Source organism: Schistocerca piceifrons, chromosome 3, assembly GCF_021461385.2.
Source record: "Schistocerca piceifrons isolate TAMUIC-IGC-003096 chromosome 3, iqSchPice1.1, whole genome shotgun sequence".
NCBI classification, from domain to species: domain Eukaryota; kingdom Metazoa; phylum Arthropoda; class Insecta; order Orthoptera; family Acrididae; genus Schistocerca; species Schistocerca piceifrons.
Window position 1 is genome coordinate 894782492 of NC_060140.1, and position 21569 is coordinate 894804060.

The following is a 21569-nucleotide window of genomic DNA, read 5'->3' on the forward strand; positions in this document are numbered from 1 at the left end:
CACTTATCTCTCTTTTTAACAACAGTTCTCTTCTTTGTTGCATGTTATGCTACACTCTGTTATTGAATTTCAGTAGCAATTGAATTATTCTTTGCTTTGCATCCTGACACTCCTTTACCAGCTTTCTCATTAGCTCCAAAAGAATCCCACTACCACTAATAAAAATTAATAAGTTTGTAATTGTCATTATAACACATTTATTGGGTAGGGAGAGAGGAGCGAGCAAGGCAGAAATAATAAAGTCTCCAAGAAAACAGTTAAAGCTCTTTGTAGATTGTGTCCCTTAAATTTCTTCCAAGTACAATTAGTAATCGAAATAATGATAACAATTTTGTGTTCTCACTGTGTATAGAATGTTTTTATTACTGGATTTCTTAGTTTATTTGTAAATAATTTTATTCTGTCTTAGGCAGAACTTATACAAATACACATGTTATCAGAACATGTATGTCCATATCTACAAAAATGAAGAGACATTCAAATTCCTGACTTCTGATGATAAGAACAGATGATTATTTACAATGTTAAAATGATTTCATTATACATGTGGAGAATACTTTTGGCAGAGTACAGGTGTGGTAACTGATTATTCACAGCTTTATTCTGTTTTGATACACTTTCTTTATCAATACTGAAATTATTAACTTTACAAAACATTCAGCATTCTGTTTTTGGTGTGTACAACAGCATTACAAAAACTCTTTTGGCATATTTCATTTAACATTACAAGTTAATTCCAGTGCAATATTATAATGTACTTATCTTTTGATGCAAAGTTTAATTACATATCCAATGAAGTAAAATACAATATTAGTTTTTCGGTATGCTTATTATTTACATTATGTACAATCGGCACTTAAATCAGACTCAAGATTATATTTTGGGTATCAGATTATCATTGGCACATAGAGAGTTATGTTTTGTACAAACACTGTAATGAGCACCATTCAGCATAACTTTTGCAGTACATTGTGTAATGTGAAACACTTAGTTTTTTAGGTCATCCAAGAGAGAGAGTAACTAATCTACTCTTCACATTTGACAAAAATCAAGGTAGTTCCCATTTCAGTTCATAACACTGACACCTACAATTACTTAATGTGTTTCCTTCCTTGGGTGCACATCACACACTGTAATACATGGCTTTAAAGTCAGTAATGTACAATTTTTATACACGAAACTGTAATCTGCTCTTTTTGTATTGAAGTTTACAATAAAAAGGCACTTCACAATTTACACATAAGGCACATTCATATGTTAACACCCACTGATTTGAGTTCAAGGAACTGGAAGGGCACATGGAGGCTCATGTTGTTGTGCTCTACTATGAGATGCCCACGACGTGGAGATGCACCAACCACCAATACTGTGTCTCCTTTCAGTAGAACCACTTCCCCACTTGCGTCCTCTGTTAAAATATGTGAACAAAAATTATCATCAGCTAAGAGAATTATCATGTTGGTTTATAATGAAATTATATTGCTTAGAAGATGTCCTGGACTTTTCAGTATCGTGTTAAAAACAAACATATATGGTGTGAATATTTTTCACATTTGTGGGTAGGTCAGCAACAGTGAAGGAACATGTGAACTGGAAAGAAATACATTGGGGCTACAGAAGACAGTGGAGAATGAAATCACCCTTTAACTTCAGCTCCATCTTTCATCACATTCCATAGACCCAGATGTGAAGGTAAACCTTCAGGAATGAAAAAGCTTCGAGTATACACATCACTTGGCATGAGGGGCAACCACAGATATAATGATCCATTTCAACTGATAAAACTAGCTGGCAGCTGTTGTGATTTTCTCAGTTGAAATAAATTATAGAATACATTAAGGCAGAGAAGAATAAATTAAGGCAGAGAATCTGCTAAGGTGATATTATTCGGCACTGTTAAATTCTGCAGATGAACATTCTCTTTACATACAAAAGTGCTCCTCCCCCAACCCATTCCAAAAGAAGGTGCTTTTTATCCACTAGTGTGAACATCACATCTGTGTCAGTGTAAGCTGTACTACTTGCCTGACAACAAATCCAAAGACCCATTATTTTTCTGGTAGGTAATGTGTCTTTTGCTTCTGGAAATGGTTCATTTATATGAAATAAATTAAGTTGCACAATGGACTTGATTCCTTTTAAACTGTAGACTACTGTGTTAATTGATGGATGCATTCTCTGGTCACAGGAAGACACGGCCATACCACCTACAGCACAACTGCATAGTAAATCAATGAGGTGTGTGTGTCTCCACAACTGAGTGGTTAGTGTGTGTGGTTGCTATGTGGAAGACCCAGTTTGAATACCCATTCTGTCGAATTTTCCCTTGGTGAGAGGGCTGAAATGGGTTACACTTGGCCTTGTGATGCCAGCTGAGGAGCTTCTTAAGTGAGAAGTGTTGGCTCCAAGGTCCTGGAAGCTGACAACTTCTGGGAGAGTAGTGTGCTGACCACAAGCCCTTACATTCCATGTGAGTAATACCATTGGCAGAGGATGGCATGGTGGCAGATCTACAGCAAATGCTCCAGTGGCTACTAACCATGTACTGTACAAATAAGGGCTTCTCTTTAGTAAAGAATACTAACTTCTAACTCAGATGATAATAGAAAAAAAGTAGAGTAGGAAAGCAGTGGCAGATATAATAGGATAAAAAATGTAAACTGGTAATAGCATAAAAATCTGTATTGAAAAAGACAGTACTAACATATTTTTTTCTTAGTAAAAAGTGACATGGTTGAAAGTATATGATAATAAAAGCAAAACCCTATAACTATATATCCAAAAAGAGCCATTTGGAGATAATTGCAGATATGTGGTTAAAAACCATATTTCAGTATGAAATATTGTCCCAGTCAGTACAAATGAATTTGAAATGTAAACTTTTTGACTAAATTCCCATATAACTGGGCTTTAGGGTGATAGTTGAGGAACGTGGTGGGTGTATGATGGGATGCCAGCACATTTTGCTGATGTTGTAGGGTGACACCTAACATGCCAATATGGTCCAAGCCTCAGTTTTCTGTAATTTTCTGCTTGGGGTCATCTCAGAAGTGGTACATCATCCTTGCTGATATGGTCGAAGAACTGGAGCAACAAACTGTTCTATCTTGTCAAGATCTACAAGATGATCAGGGGTATTTGAAAGAATTTGATATTGCAGTGCCTGTGTTATTCTGAATCACGATGCAAAGTTCCTTCAGACATTTACATACGGGAATGTACGTAATGGATGTATGAATACAGGCTGTAGACACATGGTTGATGACATGTGAAAGTTTAGGTCTGGCCGTGAGTTGTGCTCGGATGCCCAAATGGTAAGTGACAGCTCACAGTAAGTGGGAAATCTGGGTTCAAGTCCTGGTCCGGCACAAATTTTCGTTGTTGTCATTCCATTATACAGCTGATGGTTGTCCATATTCACAACTGTGAATACATATCATGTATTTGAAAGAATTTGTAACCCATCATAGAGACGAGTCCAGTATTGCATCAAAATGCACATCTCCTTTCATATGTATGATTGTACGGAAAACTGTAACATGCCAAAGTAGTATTGTATTTCTTGTTGAATTATCAGCCCATATAGGCGACGCCGTAATAGAAAATTTACATTTCAAGTACTGTATTTCACAGGCAATAAGATTGTCACACTTCTTATTACCCACATTTCACCCCTTTATTTGATGTCTCTGTGGTGGAGATCAGAACCGTTATGCACAGCATTGAAATCATGTAGTTTCTTATGTGTGGCCAAGGAAAACATTTCTGACTTACAAAAAGCATAAAGATGTGGCATAAAGGGCATCAGTGAAAACACCCCTTACCTAGGTGTGTTGATTTCCACTCATTTCGCAGTCAAAAGCAACAGTGCTATGAGCAACAGGTTGACATTCTTGACAAAATTTGACATTGCTGAAACCCTCTGAATGATTCAATCTTGTCTAAAGAGGTAGTGGGCCTGCAACCTCATTGAACGTGGTCACACTCTTTTGGAGTGTAGTATGATCACAATTTTTACTCTGGTATTGAGGGTAGAACTACTAGGGACCATTGAAAACCATTTGACAGAATTTGAACATGATCCAAAGCAGCAAAGGGAGTTTATGCTTTTTGAGCCCCCGTTTTGTGTCCTCCTGTGGTGGGATCGTAGGGGTGTGTGATGTAGTCATGTGACATGTGTGAATAACCTCCTCCCCCCCCCCCCCCCCCCCTTTCACAGTTCAGCAGCAACATTCTCGTTGCGATGGTCTGCTCATGTCTGTTGAGCACTTTGAAAATGTACCTGTACAGAGACAGCCAGTCACTCAATACCGTATTTTACGGGCAATAAGATGCACCTTTTTCTTCAAAAAATCATCTGTGAAATTCAGGTGTGTCTTATACTTGAAATTAATATAAAAATGCCCAGTGTTTGATTTAAAATTCCCACTAGTCTTAAAAAATGGCCATATATTTGATGCCATGGGAAACCTATCTCATCTGGCAACACTGGATTCAATTGTCAGCAGCAGTGAACCTGTGACGAACGTGAGTTGCAGGGATTCATGCTACCACTGTCTCCCTCCCGCCCCTACATCACAAACACAGAACAACACTGTGTAGCCTATGATGCATCATTGCAGTCTAGAGAGCCAGTGAACTTGAATTGAAAGTGATTTAAGTTGCTGGTAACAGTACAATAGTTATGTTGGTAGCTAGTTTCGTAATGGAAAAAATAAAAGGTAGCTATATGATGTGGGCTATACCAGGTGTATTGGTATGAAATGAGTGTTTTTTTGTGAAAATGAAACACTAATTTTGAATTGAAAAGTAAAAACATTTTATTCAAAGTAATGACCATTACTTTCTATACATTTTGACCACCTTTCTGGCAATTTGTGGACACCACGCCAATAGAAATGTTCCTCTTTTGAAGTAAACCAATCGGGCACCCAATTTTCGGCTTCTTCATAGGAATCAAAGTGTTCCTCAGCCAATGCGTGCTGACAGTACTATATGCAATCCATTGATTATTTTCAAGTGTAAAACAATGCCAAAACCTTCTTAAATACTGCCAGGTGTTGTTGTTCATGTACATGACAAGGGTTGGATGGATGGTAAGAACTTATGGATTAAGAAAGTGTGGGAGAAGAGGAAAGGTGCTTTACTGGAGAAGAATTCTATTCTTATGCTAGATTAGTTCAATGGTCATATGAAAAATCCTTTGGAAGAGAAACTGAGACAGGAAAATACAGAGCTTGCTGTTATTCTGGAAGGACTGGCTTCACAATAGCAACCTCATGATGTGCCAATTAAAAAAACCACTTAAAGTGTATATGAGAGAGGAATGCAACAAATGGTGAAGCATGAAACTCAACATGAATTCAAGCCGAAGGGAACTTTAAAACGACCTACAATCAAACAGGTGTGTCAGTGTATAAAACATTAGGTCTAGAGTAAGAGAAGATGATGTAATTATGGGCTTTCTTTGATATGTTCAATGACAGAGTGGTACATGATGTATAATCATGAAACACAGTAAAACAAATAATTGTAGTTTATATTTAGGAAATGCAATTGTACTTTTATATACCCTTGTGTCTGTATCATATATATGTATTTGTTGAAAGTATACATACAGTATATATTGTCTACGGATGGATAGCAAAATAAATAAATAAATCTTTCAAGAAGTGGGTCATAAGTAATGCTCTCGATGGCAGTGAAGACCATCTTATATATGAAGAGAGCAACTATGATGACAAAGAGGAAGAGGAAAAAGAAGAAGAAAGTTCAGGTGACGATTTTTGGGGTTTTAAAGGTCAGTAAGGTTTTATAAACTAAGATTTTTTTTTTAGTATGGCTTTGAAATCTAATACTAAAAATGATAAAAATATTATTTTTAAAAAACTGCTTGAAAGTTCAAGTGTGTCTTACAGTCCGTAGCATCTTATAATCTGAAAATACGGTATATTTGTTCTAACTAGGACAATATTTCATATTGCAGTTAGTGCTAGCTCGTAACCAAACATTTGCAGTTGTCTTGCAAGCTGCTCATTTGTCACACCATACTTAATGGAAAATTTTTGCTTCTAGTGTTATATAATTTCATTAGTGAAAGTTTTTGGTATTACTTATGATACACCCAGGTCACGCAAATGGTTTAACCTGAAGCTGAAATAAATAATAATAAAATTTTATTTACAAGCAGTGATTGTGTTCATGTAGGACATTATGCCTAGTCTCTTTAAATATGTGAACACTGAATATAAATTTAAGTGTTAGGAAATTTTTTTAAAGTACTTATTTGGAGTGTAAAATTATAGGAAGTGAAATGTGGGTTATAAATAGTACAGATGTGACGAAGGGGTATTGAATTGAACTGGAGAGAAAAAGAGCTGAATGGCATAATTTGACTAAAATAAGGATAAGTTGATAGGACACGTTGTGAAGTATAAACGGAAAGTTAATTCAGTAATAGAAAGAAGGGGTAAAATTGTACAGGGAGATCAAGGCTTAAATACACCAGCAGGTTCAAATGTATGTAGCATCCAGTAGTTGTGCAAATATGAAAATACATGGACTTGAGTGAACAAGTGCAAACTGATGTTTACAAAAAAATTATGGCATTTATCAAACATTCACAATTGAGGACCTTTAAAACAATTTACAGAAAATTTGACAGACAAGGTATGCTTATAATTCATTTCTCCTTTTATGGAAATATCCAATTTCTACCTTATACCTGCAGCACAATTTATGATCATGTAATAAAACATTTTTCTCTTATCATGCTAGTCTATGTTACTGGGGTGTTTACAATGAAGTTAGTGAACACACACACACACACACACACACACACACACACATCCAGGCACTTACTAGGGTGAACAGTTGTAGGAGAGGGATATTCAGGGAAAAAAGGGGAATGTGGGTATATAATCAGAGATGGTATTTTTAGTCCAGTCAGAGCGAGTGGTGGATTACAGATGGGAATGAAGAGTAAAAAGGGGGTTGGAGTGAGGAGAGCAGGGTAGATTTTTTTTTTTTTTTTTTGGGGGGGGGGGGGGGGCAAATAGTGAGAAAACAGTGTTGATGAGAGTCCATAGATCAACAAGACTAACTAAAGTGCGGGTAAGATGAGGAATAGTAAAGCAGTGAGAGAAGCACTGCAGTTGAACAGTTTCTTTTACAGTTCAGGAAATCTTGGGGTCTGCTCAGTCTTTTGATTGCCCTGTGATGCAGCAACTTCCATTGGTGCTATCTTCATGATGTATCTTTTTGCTGTAATATATTCACAAAATTGCATTTGGTTTTGGCACTGTACATTAAACTATTTAGGAAAGGAGGAATAACCCTGAAACACAGCCTGCAGTACCATATAGAGTGGAAGTAATGGGCAAAGGCAGCAACTAGCAAACAAAATATCACAATAATTTTCAAGCTTCCATTTGTTTTTGCAGTCTATCAACGTCAGTTGCTTCTGTTTCCATGACGAGTGTTGCTGCTGTAATTTATCGTCATGATTGCGGTTGTAGTCAATTTAATATTACTTATATAATTTATTGAGCATTTAATTCCTACTTTTTTCATTGTTACCATCTTGTTTTGGAGCTGTTAAAAGCTGGTAATGTTTTTTCTTATTATTCTAAAATATGAACAGGGATCAAAATACTTATTTGAAACTAACATGGTGAATTTTTGTAGTATGTAACAGTCAAACAAAATACTATTTCGCCATGTTGCTGGTCTCAGAGTTAGTAATCTTTTGAAGGATAACATTTCTGACTTTGACTATTAGCTTCAGTTAAAAATCACCAGAGTTGTTTATATACCTATAGACAATGATTGAGAACTTGTGTTGCATATTTGCTTTAATACAGCAGGAGTTTTTAGGGTGATAAGTTTTAATGCTGTTTCCTCTTGTTTTCCATAAAACTGTCTAATTTTCAGCAGTCTTATAGCTTGTTGTTGTGGATAGTTCTAGTATCTTGCATATTGCTTGAACTTGCTTCCCATGAGGAAATTGCCATATGACTGTTCCAGCAGTGGTTGACACTGTATTAAGCTCTGCACTGATACAGGAAATGTCAATCTGTTTGAATGCTTGTATTGTTTGCCCAACCTTAAGCAAAAAATATTTGCATTTGGCTGAGGCGGGCAGTGCCAGAAGTATGTATATGACAGGGAAAAACAATTTAGGCCAGTGGATCTGGGGGTCTGGAAAAAAATTGTTGAAGGACGAGTTGCCATTCAAACATTTCATAGAGTCTGATACTGGAGGACAACAGGAGACTCAAAATTCTTCCTTCCTTCCTTCATTCATCCTTTCATTCATTCATAACATACAGAATGTTCTATAGATCCCATCAAGAAAGAGAACCTTCACGGATGTGGAACAAGTCATGGTATTCTTTAGCAAAAGACAAGGAAATCATAGAAATTTAATCCATATCGACAGTAAATTATCAGTACACTGAGTAAAGATGTCCATGCCAGCCAAATTTAATCAAGTAAACAAGAAAGAAAATGGCTGCTTTGATAACATGATGTTTATCTGCTATCAGTACCTAAATATTTACTTGACTGCAGTGGGCCGGCCGGTGTGGCCGTGCGGTTAAAGGCGCTTCAGTCTGGAACCGCGTGACCGCTACGGTCGCAGGTTCGAATCCTGCCTCGGGCATGGATGTGTGTGATGTCCTTAGGTTAGTTAGGTTTAATTAGTTCTAAGTTCTAGGCGACTGATGACCTCAGAAGTTAAGTCGCATAGTGCTCAGAGCCATTTTTGACTGCAGTGTCTATTTCAAGGAAAATATGTACCTACATGTGTAAATACTGGGTTCTATTTACATTACATTACTACTCATCTTGCAGCCTTGCAACAAACACTGTTGCTCCACATGTAGATAACAGAACTTTTCAATCCCCAATATTCAGGTAATTAATAGCAAGAGTGGTTTATAGGGAATGTTTTTAATTTTCTTTTCAATTGGTAGGGACTATCAATTTCTTGCTTCATTCTAGATGAGAGCTTCAGTATCTTCCTGCCAGGGCACATGACTCCATTCTGAACTCTAGACAAGGTGAAAATTATTTTTTTGTCTTGTATTGTATCCATTTAAATCACACTTTGGCTGAAACTAACATTCATTATCAACCAAAAAACTGTTTTGTGATCAGTAGCATGCCTTGCCACTGGGTTGTCTGAAATACCCTGTGGCGGAAATTCATCCACTGGTGTTAAAAGGTGACATGGCAGATTTTACAGGTGACACTACTCCTGATGAGGTGGAGTATGAGGTGGAGTATATTGATTTCAGAAGTGGAATAGAATGTAAGCTATGTGGATGCACGGAACATGTCTTGTGCCTAGGTCACAAGACCTGACATAATCCCTTAAACATTGACCATATATTTCCTGTGCCCACTGCTCCCGTTACTCTTTATACTCCAGCTACACACACTAACCAGCAACCCTTTTCATTACCCTTTGTTGCCCCTGTCTGAAACATTTTGGCTGAATTCCCCACCAGAGTTTTGACTACTACTTACCACATGCTGAAATGAAGAATATCTTTTCTGCCTCTCCCAAAATAGTATTCAACTGCCCACCTAACATATGACATAGCATGGTCCATCACTATGCTGCTCTTACTTCCAACATATTGACACATGTGTTGTACAAAATGTAAAAAATGTATTTGCATTACCTTTCCCATGCATTCACCCATCACATTATAAGAAGGCTTGTGAGTGACAAAGAGGTTTTTCCGTTTCTTTTTTTTAAATTTTGGTACATGTTGCAAATTACCTTAGTTATCTTGATCATATAAAATAGTAGGTGCATTCTACGTGCCATACAAATGGACAAACTGAAAAACTGAACTACCGTAAAACTCTCTGTTTTTAGACAAGGTTGTTGAAGATTGTGCTTCTTCATTTTCAACAAATAAGAAATCAATGGCTGTATTTAAATGTGTTGTATTTCTTGACAACCTTTTACTTCCACATATTCCCATGAGTAAAGAAATTTTAACTGGAAAATTTTTGAGTCCAATGAAGATACAGATTCTGTTGACCTCTCAGAATTACGCTTCAGGGACGAAACCTTTTCACAGGAAAAGTTGGACAAAGTGCATTGATTTAAAAAGAGTGTGTCAGAAAAAAGTGCACTCTTGGCATAAAAAGTGTAATCATTACCAGCTACAGTTCTTTTCGGTTTTACATTCCAGTCCAATAATTGGTGTATCCTATCCTTTTCTGCTGGAATGACAGCAACTAATGTGCAGTGTTTGATGTGGATGTGAGCACTTCACACCTGTTCACTGTGTGATGAACATTATCAAGATTCTAAGCCAGGTGCAAGTTTGATAACCTGGTGGTAGAGAATACTGCTGAACACAATATGGTTGATTTTAAAAGGAGCTTCACTTTCTATGCTAGCTAGATACTCTCCCTCTGCTCATGTGGTATCTGTCCCTTCAACATCCTCCAGTCTACCATCCTCCTGACCTTAGTCCCTGCTTTCCTTATCCTACATTTACTTACATTACATGTATGCTACTGCACAATTAAGACCATTTGGCCTGTAGTGCATGTACAATGTGGATGTGTGTTTATATTCTCTAGAGAATAAAGTAATTTTGTAAGCAGAGATACCTTATTCTATTTCTACCTTATTCTATTTCTTGTCTGTGTGCTTATCTGCTGCTTAACACTTCCCACACATGTTGAGTGGTTATCTTACTCATTCCAATGCTTAACATAGTTTAATCTGTAACATAAATATGACACAGGAAGTTTCTATATGTATGTAACAGAAAGAAAATGTGAAATGGTACACAAATTGTTCTCACTGTAGCCATGCATCATCAAGATATAGCCAACAAATCTTTACAATACTTAAATTTTTAAGTGAGTGAACACTTTGCCTTTCTGGGCTTTGATAATTGATATTTGAATAATTGAGATGTATCCATCTGATTAACATCTTGTAGTTGGGGTTCACCATCATGTAAAATTTTTTAAAGGATATCATCATCACTTTCGACTGTAAAAATATTTTTTACATAAATAATTTTACAGTTAGAGGCGACCATGGTGTTGTGAGGATCCTACAGCCTTCCACATTTGAGTATTTGTTATATTTTTGAATTTTGTAAGGTTATTGCTTAGTGTTATTGGAGAGTGAGTGTTGTGCTGGTGCAGCTACCATTGGGTTAAGCCTGTCCTCTATTTTAAGTGTAAATTTTCTCCAGTGACACAGTGCTTTTTAATTGTTATTGTCATTTTGTCTCACATGTGCACTTGGTGTAGCACAATAATAGTAAATTGGGGTTCATCGTAATTTTCCATTAAAAATGTGTGTATCTATTTTCCTATAGTGTGGTGTATCGCTTGCATTTTTGTTATCCCTCTGACTATTTTATTTTGCAGTACTTCTAATTATTTAGTTTCTTTTTTTCAATTTTGTTTTTAGTCGAGCATCTTTAAACTAAAAATCTATTCATCCATAAATAAGCTGCTAAGTGAAACAGCCAATTGGAAAAAAACTTAGAAGCCACTTCTATCAGTATTAGATGGTTTACATGTACTGAAGCTCAAGTAACTGTTGGTTTGTGGAGCAACTGCACTGGATGTATATAGCATGTTTCATTGGACTACATCATGTTTCATTGGGCCCTCAAGGATATCGAATGCATTAAGATATAGATTACCACAGAGCTGCACCTATTTCAAATTGGTTCCGTAGACTAAGCTAACAACTCATTAATGATACACAGTTTATATTATGTAAGAAGTTCATTAGAAGAATATAATGAAAAAGGAAAATAAGTAAGGGAGTACAGATTGTACGAGGGAAACTCCCCATCGCACCCCTCTCAGATTTAGTGGTAAGACGGCCCAGTTGAAATCCCGTCAAAAACTGAACACGGATCAAGTATGAAAACAGAAAGGTGGTGTGTTGAACTGTGAAAAAAAGTAGCAAAATCAGAACTGTGAACAGTCCAAGCTCAAGATATGCAAAATCGAGTGAATTTGGATAGCCGCGGCATCGTTTTTATGTGGCCATGGAGTTTCAATGAGAAGGGGGAGGTGGAGATGTGTGTTTGTATATCCCTTGTGCCTCAGTTTTATTTTATTTTATTTCATTTTTTCACAATTATGAGCTGGCCATTTGGTCACTGATGTGTTTGTTCACTGTATTCAAATTAAGGTCTGTGCTGTGGTGTAATGTCCATTTGCAACAGTGAACTGTGAGGAAGAGACCTTCATATGTAAGTACCTCCTATTTGTTCTAGACAAGTACCACGTGTTGTGACTCTTGCACTCTATTTTGGAAGTTTTGACTCTTGAATTCCTTTGTTGTAACGTAGTTCACAGGCGTTGATTTGTTGTGGTTTTTTTTTTTTCTTTCTTTTTTTTTTGTGAGAGGTCTATGTGGCATCTTTCCTGCTCTCACTATTCATTACATTTACTTGCAATGGTAAAATATTCTTACCACATGACTCATATTCCATAATGAACGAATAATGTGACAGTTGCCAACGCTGCAGAAGGAGAACAGACACTTCAATGACTGAATTGAAAGTTCATAATTTTGAGAAAAAAATAGGTCAGGAGGGAGATTTGAACACAGATCTTCCACTTTGCCCCCAAAATTGTGATCACACAGCCATGACGCCCTAATTATCGCAATTTGCCCCATGTTGCCCATCTTGAGCTTGGACCATTCACTGTTTCTATTTTGCTTCTTTCTCCACAGTTTAGTATGTCTCCTTCCTATTTTCAGCCTTAATCTGTGGTCAGTTTTTGACAGGTGTATTTTATCACTAAGTCTGAGGGGAGGGGGGGGGGGGTGATGGCAAGCTTCCCTTGTTAGGTGTTCCTAAAGCAGAGCCAAAAAAGCCATGTGTGACTAAGTGTTCATGAGCTTATTATGGATGGAAGAAGAAAATCTAAAAATCTTAAAAATGAGATAGGAAGGAAGCAGTATAGGTTGTTATGGAATAGAATTAATAGGAACAATGTGATGGCTGGCATATGAGAAGAGCACAGAAAAGGTGTATAAAATAAAGAGGAATTATTCTGAGATGTGATGGAAGAGAAAATGTGGAAGAAATTAATGACACAGTCGAGTATAGTTAAGCTGTAAATGACACGAGCTCAAACAATTCAGCAGAAGTCTGAATTACTGAATTCTGTGGGCAGGTTAAGTAGTACGTTATTAGAGTAGGGGCCTGAAACTATGAAAAAGAGGATTTACCATCAAATTTCTAGAAAGCACTGGTATAATTTTGTTAAAATTTGCAACCATTTTTTCTCAGTTTGTTAGTGTAGTGCTGTTTATGCTGCAATTAGGTTAACTATTACATGTCTTTTGCAACTGAATTTTTACTCTGTTTTAAACAAACCTCTTTTAACTAATTACTTTATGCCTCTTTGGTTGTCTATAAATAAATGAAAGAAATAATTGCTCGCTTAACTAAAAACATTTTGTTTTGATGTACATAAAGTTGTGAATATTTAAGTGGCCTAAAAGTGCTGCTTAGGTAACTGCATACCTCAAAACAATTTTTTAAGTTGAACTAACAATTATTTCTTTAAAGACCACTGAAGATGGTCAAAATAATGTGTTAAAACATGTTTGGTTAAAATAGTAATAAAAATTCAGTTCCAATAGACATGTAATAACTACTCTTATGTAGTAGATAAACATCAGGGTCATTCCACACCAAGTGGTCTAAAACTGAAAAAAGTTCCCACCATCATGGTCTCCAATTTTCGTCAAATTTTAACTGTAGCTTTAGTCAAGTGTTGAAGTAAGTTTCCCAAGATTTCAGGCCTCTAGCTGCAATAGCTGCTGATCTAGACCCCCTTGTCTGAAGTGTACTTAGTCCGTGTGCATGCAACATAAAAAAAATGTCATATTTGGAGTCTAATAAAATCGAAACTAATTCATAAGAATGGTTAGTAAGATGCGACCCTGTACAGTTTTTTTTGCTGATTCCAACGAAATTATGTATAACATTACTCATGCAAACCCCGGTCAAATAACTCGACTCAAAGTATACTTCAAAATTTGTCGTGACACAACGCGACAAATTTTGACCAATATTAAGACTGCAATGATTTCCTTGCAGTTGAAGATATGGACTTGAACTTTTGGCCAAGCTTCATGCTTGTGCTAGACATAATGCAGCCGGATTTGCAATGATCCAGGCCATATGGTCGCCCTGCAGTATCTCTTCAAATTAGGCAGTGTCAGCACAAACGGTAAAATTTACCAAAGTTTCAAGCCAATTACTAAAAAATAGTTGGCCTGAATCTGCTTGTGAATAGTATCACCTAAAAGAGAAACTCTTGCTCTACAAGACTGACATTTGTTTTTTTTGCAACGCGACCATTAAGTACTCATTAACTCACATCAAAGTTGTTATATTTTGTATGCGCGATGCACTAATTTTTCTTCATTTCTAGGAATTTGAATCTTAATAGTCGCTTAGAATTACTGATATAATTGGATATTTCATTCGTGTTTTATTCAGTGATTGGCCAGTGAGAGATGTCAGAAGTTAATGAAGAAGAAGAATCGTTGGCCCCCTGTTCAATTGGAAAAGATGCTGCTGCATCGAAGTGCCATGTTATCTTCTATGCTAAGAAGACTGGATTCAAAGCGTTTAGTGATTTCACAGAATGTGACCAGAAATTGCTTGTTTCGCGTTCAGAAGCCAAACTTGACGAAAATTCCATCATTTGCTTCCACCATGAAGCCCTCTTCCTACATGAATATCAAGCGATGCAAAAGAAATGTTGCAATCCATTCAAGAAGAGGAATCACAATGTAAAAGCTGGACTTAGACTGCTTGATAATGAAACAGCTGCCAAACTTTGCCTGTTAAAGAAAAAAGAAGTGATTGATATAAAACCTGGTCAGAAGCTTTGCCCTCGCTGCATGTCGGCACTGAACCAAAAGCTAGAAGATTCATCATCACTATCAACCCAATCTGAACAAGATTTCACAACGGATGAAACTGAACCAGCCATCAACAAAAGTTTATCATTTATTGGTGCTTCACCATTGAAAAGAAGACAACTAAGTAAAAGAGATAAGCAAAGCTATGCAAAAAGAAAGATCTTGGATGCACAAAGTTTAATTGGGAATCAAATTGCTGCTGCTGTAGGAATCAATTACGATGAACAGCCAAGTTCAAGTAAAAGTCGCCCATGCAATAATTGTGCAGATCTTGATAATCTTATAGAAGAGTTGAAAGAAAAATGTAAAGTGTCAAATCGTAGGACAAAAGTTCAAATATTGACCTTGGTTCCAAGAAGCTGGACAATTAAAGATACGACAACAGCATTTAATGTATCAGAAAGAATGGTAAAGCAAGCGAGAAAACTGAAGAATGAGCAAGGTGTTCTAGCTTTTCCAGCAAATCGGCAAGGAAGGAAGCTTTCAGATGAAGTTGTCCAGAAAGTACATGACTTTTTTCAAGATGACGAATTCAGCAGACTTTGTCCAGGGAAGAAAGACTGTGTGCCTGTGAGAATTTCAGGAACAAAGGTGTACAAGCAAAAGCGGTTGTTGCTTTGCAATTTGAAGGAAATGTACGTGTCTTATCAGAAGCAAAATGGACCAGAAATTGGCTTCTCAAAGTTTTGCGAGCTTAGACCAAAATGGTGTGTTACAGTTGGCTCTGCTGGAATGCACTCAGTTTGTGTCTGTACAATACACCAAAATGTCAAGCTTATGCTCACTGGTGCATCAATCAATGAAGACTACAAGGAAATTCTTAGCAAAGCTGTTTGCAGCTTGGAAAACAAGGATTGTATGCTTCATCGTTGTGAAAACTGCCCTGGTCCAGAAGGTGTAGAAGCAGTTATTGCAACATATTTTGAAGATAATGACCCTGAAGAACTGATTGAGTACAAACAATGGATTCATACCGACAGGGATACTTTAGAAACAAAGCAGCTTTCAACAGAAGAGTATGTTGAAGATATTGCAGCAAAAATTTGGAACCTGTCTTGTCATCACTACATTGCCAAGCATCAAAGCCAGCACCTGAAAGCTCTCAAAACTGATTTGAAAGAAGGCGAATTCATAATACTAATGGATTTTGCTGAAAACTATTCATTTATTGTTCAAGATGCAGTGCAAGGCTTTCACTGGGAAAACAGTCAAGCAACAGTTCATCCATTTGTAGTCTACTACTGTGAAAACGAAGAGGTGCAATGTGTGAATCTTTGTGTTATTAGTGACTGCCTTCGACACGATACGATTACTGTCCATGTTTACATTGGAAAAGTAATCAATTACCTGAAGATGCAATTTTCCAAAATAAGCCACATCCACTACTTCAGTGATGGTTCAGCTGCACAATATAAGAATTTCAAGAATTTTCTCAACTTATGCTATCACAAAGAAGATTTTGAAATAACAGCAGAATGGAATTTCTTTGGAACAAGCCATGGAAAGTCGCCTTGTGATGGCATTGGAGGCACAACAAAACGGTTGGCAGCAAGAGCAAGTTTGCAACGTCCATATGAAAACCAGATTCTAACACCCAAAGATCTTTTCAACTTCTGCAATGATAATATCAATGGAATCAAATTCTTTTTCATCAGCAAAGAGGAAGTTGAAGAAGAAAAAGCTTCTCAAGAAGAAAGATTCCTGCAAGGGCACACTCTAGCTGGCACAAGAGAAAACCACCATTTTTTGCCCATTGATATGACGACAATTAAGGTCAGTAGAGTTTCTAATGATGCGACATCTTTTTTGGCCAAAATTAGTGCTGCTGAAGTAGTAGTTCAAGTCATGGATCTTCAGCCTGGGCAGTATGTTGCTTGCATTTATGAAAAGAAATGGTGGATTGGAAACATCGTTGAAATCTCAGTCGAACAGAAAGATGCTTTCATAAGCTTTATGCATCCTCATGGTCCTGCAAGTTCATTTTATTGGCCCTTAAGACGTGATACTTGCTGGATTCCAGAACAACTTATCATTGGTGTTATTCCAGCTCCATCAGTGACATCATCTGGTCGGCAATACAGTTTTCCTGAAAGCATTCTCTTGCAAATCAACGATGCTTCCAGAATGATGAAGTAACTGAGGAAGACAGGCTTGGGAACCTGCATAAAGAAACCCACAATCAGGCTTGGGATCCTGTGGTAAAGACACCCTGTAATCAGGCTTGGGAACCTGCAGTAAAGATACCCACCCGTGGCTGTTACTGCATGGCTATCGGGCGTGGCCCCTATGGCGATGGGGATGCTGGTTTTATTGTGATAACCAGTAATGGCTCAGCCATCATGGACCAACGCAGGGCACTGCGCACACAAAATATAAGATACTTTGACCTGAGTAAATAAGCACTTAATGGAAGCGTTGCAAAAGAAAAATATATCCATCTTGTAGAGCAAGAGTTTCTCTTTCAGATGATACTATTCACAATTAAATCCAGGCTGACTATTTTGTAGTAATGGGCTTTGAACTTTGGTAAATAAAGCCATTTGCGCTGACACTGCCAAATTTGAAGAGATTTTGCAAGGCGACTATAAAGCCTGGGTAGTTGGAAATCCAGCTGTATTATGTCCAGCACAAAGATAAGACTTGGTAAAAAGTTCAAGTCCATATCTTTATCTGCAAGGAAATTATTGCAGTCTGAATATTGGTCAAAATTTGTCGCATTAAGTCACGACAGAATTAGGGGTACACTTTGAGTCGACTTGTTTGACCGGATTTTGCATCAGTAATCTTATAATTAATTTCGTTTGAATCAGCACAAAAAACTGTACAGGGTCTCATCTTACTAACCATTCTTATGAATTGGTTTCAATTTTATGAGACCCCAAAAATGGCATTTTGTCTGATGTCGCGCGCATGCGAACTTACTACCCTTCAGACAAGGGGGTGTAGATCAGCAAGTATTGCAGCTAGAGGCTTGAAATCTTGAGAAACTTAATTTAGCACTTGACTAGTGCTACAGATAAAATTTGAAGAAAATTGGAGACATGATGGTGGGAAGGTTTAGACCACTTGGCATGGAATGACCCATCATTATCATCTCATTACCCACGAAGACACAAGCAGGCAAATGTGAAAACTACAAGACAGTTACTTGTGGTGGAATAAGATATCAGTAATTTAGCACCCTCCCCCACCCCCCCCCCCACCCCCCCCAAAAAAAATAATAGAAATCCAATTATTCTGATAAAAAAATTCTAGAAGGAATAAGGTCTTTTCTTAATGTTATGGGGATTTTCAATTTACTGCCTGTCTTGGGCAATGTGAAGACCTTTGCACCAGAAAACAAAACTCAGTTCTGAAGAAGTCTAGACAGGGACACATAGTCTATATGGAAATGAATTTTGCTTGTAGTATTGTGATTGTGAATTGCATGCTTCATCTGTATTTACTCTTACTGTGAGTCACAAATACCATTTGGGAGTGTAACAATCCCAAGGCCCAAAAAGAGGCTTTTGCAAGTCAGATATATAGAGGGAAACATTCCACGTGGGAAAAATATATCGAAAAACAAATATGATGTAACTTACCAAACGAAAGTGTTGGTATGTTGATAGAGACACTAACAAAAACAAACACACACACAAAATTCAAGCTTTCGCAACCCACAGTTGCTTTGTCAGGAAAGAGGGAAGGAGAGGGAATGATGAAAGGATGTAGGTTTTAAGGGAGAGGGTAAGGAGTCATTCCAATCCCAGGAGTGGAAAGACTTACCTTAGGGGGAAAAAGGGACAGGTATACACTTGCGCGCACACACACACACACACACACACACACACACACATATCCATCCGCACATATACAGGCACAAGCAGACATATCAGTTGCCCAAGAGTAAATATAGATATGTCTGCTTGTGTCTGTATATGTGCGGATGCATATGTGTGTGTGTTCGAGTGTATACCTGTCCCATTTTCCCCCTAGGTAGATCTTTCCGCTCCCGGGATTGGAATGACTCCTTACCCTCTCCCTTAAAACCCATATCCTTTCGTCTTTCCTTCTCCTTCCCTCTTTCCTGATGAAGCAACCGTGGGCTGCGAAAGCTTGAATTTTGTGTGTGTGTCTGTGTTTGTTAGTGTCTCTATCGACACACCAATGCTTTTGTTTGGTAAGTGACATCATCTTTGTTTTTAGATATATTTTTCCCACGTGGAATGTTTATCACACGCACGCACACACACACACACACACACACACACACACACACACACACACACACACACACACACACACACGTCCCAGTCACTCCCCTCCCCCCGGTGAGCAAAGAACATGAAAGTTTTAAAGGCTAGTAATAATTTTTTCCTGCTTAAATGTTTTTATTGCAAGTATGAGGATCACTTTTAAAGTAAGAACCAATCTGTAATGGAGTAAGAGAAACTTTATTTGTGGAAATAAATTGTATGACAAACTACAATAGGCACATTTTTTCACTTTTCAACATAGTCACCATGAACATTTAAACATTTGTCAAATCATGGCACCAGCTTTTGCATCCGGCATCAAAGCACTGTGCTGCCTGTCCGTTAAACCAGTTAGTAACAGTTTATTTCAACATGTTGTCATTTTCCAAGTGCTTCCCACCAAAAATTTTTGGAGAGAGATGAAAGTCTGATGGTGTGAAGTCAGGGCTGTATGGTGGATGATCCAGTATTTCCCAATGAAACTTGTCCAGTTGCATCTTTGTTCTTGCGGCAACGTGAGGCAGAATGATGCCACTAGAGAGCAGTCCTTGCTGGCAATTTTGAATAGCACACCAAAGCTTTAATAATGTTTTGGCAAGAAGTCTTAACAGAAGAATGCCTTTCCGGTCCCAAAAAACCGTGACCATGATTTTCTGTGTTAAAGTTTCTTGTTTGAATTTTCTTGGTTTTGTCGGGAAGCTTGAACAATGCCACCCACTGGAGTGGTTTATTCTTGGAGTCTAATGTGCAACCCACATTTCATCACCGATCACAATGTGACTCAAAAACTCGTCACCATCCATGTGGCAGCACTCCAAAATGTACAAAGAATGTGCCATTCGCTTTATTTTGTGTTCTTCTGTCAACAGTTTTGGCACCTGTCTTGCACACTTTTTTTTAGTGAAGTTTGTAGTAACAATGTGAAACATAATGATCTTGAAACTTGTGGAAATGTCTGATGAATCCCATCAATAGTGAAGCATTCATTTTGGCGAATTGCCTCATTGTGTCAAGTCTTTATTCATGATAGTAGGCCATCCAGATCATTCTTCTTTATGAACATTTGTCATTCCTTCATTAAACGGCCTACACAATTTATGCACATTTCCATCATTCATTACACCTGCACCATAAACTTCAACAAGCTGCCAGTGAATTTCAGCAGCATGAAACAGCAGCATGAAATTGTTTTGCATTTAAGAGCCAAATAACTGAGCATGCTTCACAACCGGCGGGATTACTGATTGACATGATGACAAATGAAGCAGTATACTCAACACTGGCAGAGAAGTGAAACATAATGGCAGCGTACTGAGAGACTGGCTAAGAGTGGCCGAGCATGAGTCACATGACAGGATGCGTGGCCACAATACGCTTTCAGTTCTTACTTTACGAATGACCCTCATATATAAAATTTTTTCTCCTGGAGGTAAGTAAAATTTTGCCTCCTGGAGGTAAGTAATGCCAGGCCATGTAGCACGCCCATAAGTTTTTCCCAATGGAATATTTGTTTTAACAAATATTAATAAATATAAGTTGTAACTTACCAAATGAAAGTGTTGGTATGTTGATAGAGACAATAAAAACAATAAAAAACACACACACAAATTTTAAGCTTTCGCAACCCAACGTTGCTTCGTCAGGAAAGAGGGAAGGAGAGGGAAAGACGAAAGGATGTGGGTTTTAAGGGAGTGGGTAAGGAGTCATTCCAATCCTGGGAGTGGAAAGACTTACCTTAGGGGGAAAAAAGGGATAGGTATACACTCGCACACACACACACACACACACACACACACACACACACACACACACACACACACACACACATATATATCCGTGTGTGTATATGTGCGGATGGATATGTGTGTGTGTGTGTGTGTGTGTGTGTGAGTGTATACCTGTCGCTTTTTCCCCCCTAAGGTAAGTCTTTCCACTCCCAGGATTGGAATGACTCCTTACCCACTCCCTTAAAACCCACATCCTTTCGTCTTTCCCTCTCCTTCCCTTTCCTGACGAAGCAACCTTGGATTGCGAAAGCTTGAAATTTGTGTGTGTGTTTTTTATTGTTTTTATTGTCTCTATCAACATACCAACACTTTCGTTTGGTAAGTTACAGCTTCTTTGTTTTTAGATATATTTTTCCCACATGGAATGTTTCCCTCTATTATATTAATAAATATAAAAGAGAAACAGCTACTTACTAGACGTCAAAACAATAAAAAAATGTAGAAACGTAAATTTTAGGACACTATTTATCTAACAAATGAGGAGAAATATGGCAAAGAAAGGTCATGTGAGACAAAGATATTACAGGAAAGGAAAATTTGCTCCAAATCTTGGTTCAGGGAAGGCACAATAGACTGACAACTGAGGAG

At 37.6% G+C, this 21569-nt stretch overlaps 1 protein-coding gene across 1 annotated transcript in view; it reads right to left on the reverse strand.

Moving 5' to 3' along the window:
• Positions 1 to 579: 579 nt before the first annotated feature.
• LOC124788105 (myosin-I heavy chain) overlaps positions 580 to 21569 on the reverse strand; it is a 193617-nt gene continuing 172627 nt past the window's right edge. The window contains exon 16 of the mRNA XM_047255223.1: positions 580 to 1408. Within this exon, the coding sequence (XP_047111179.1) occupies positions 1251 to 1408 (158 nt within the window). The 3' untranslated portion in view covers positions 580 to 1250. The remainder of the gene's footprint in view (positions 1409 to 21569) is intronic.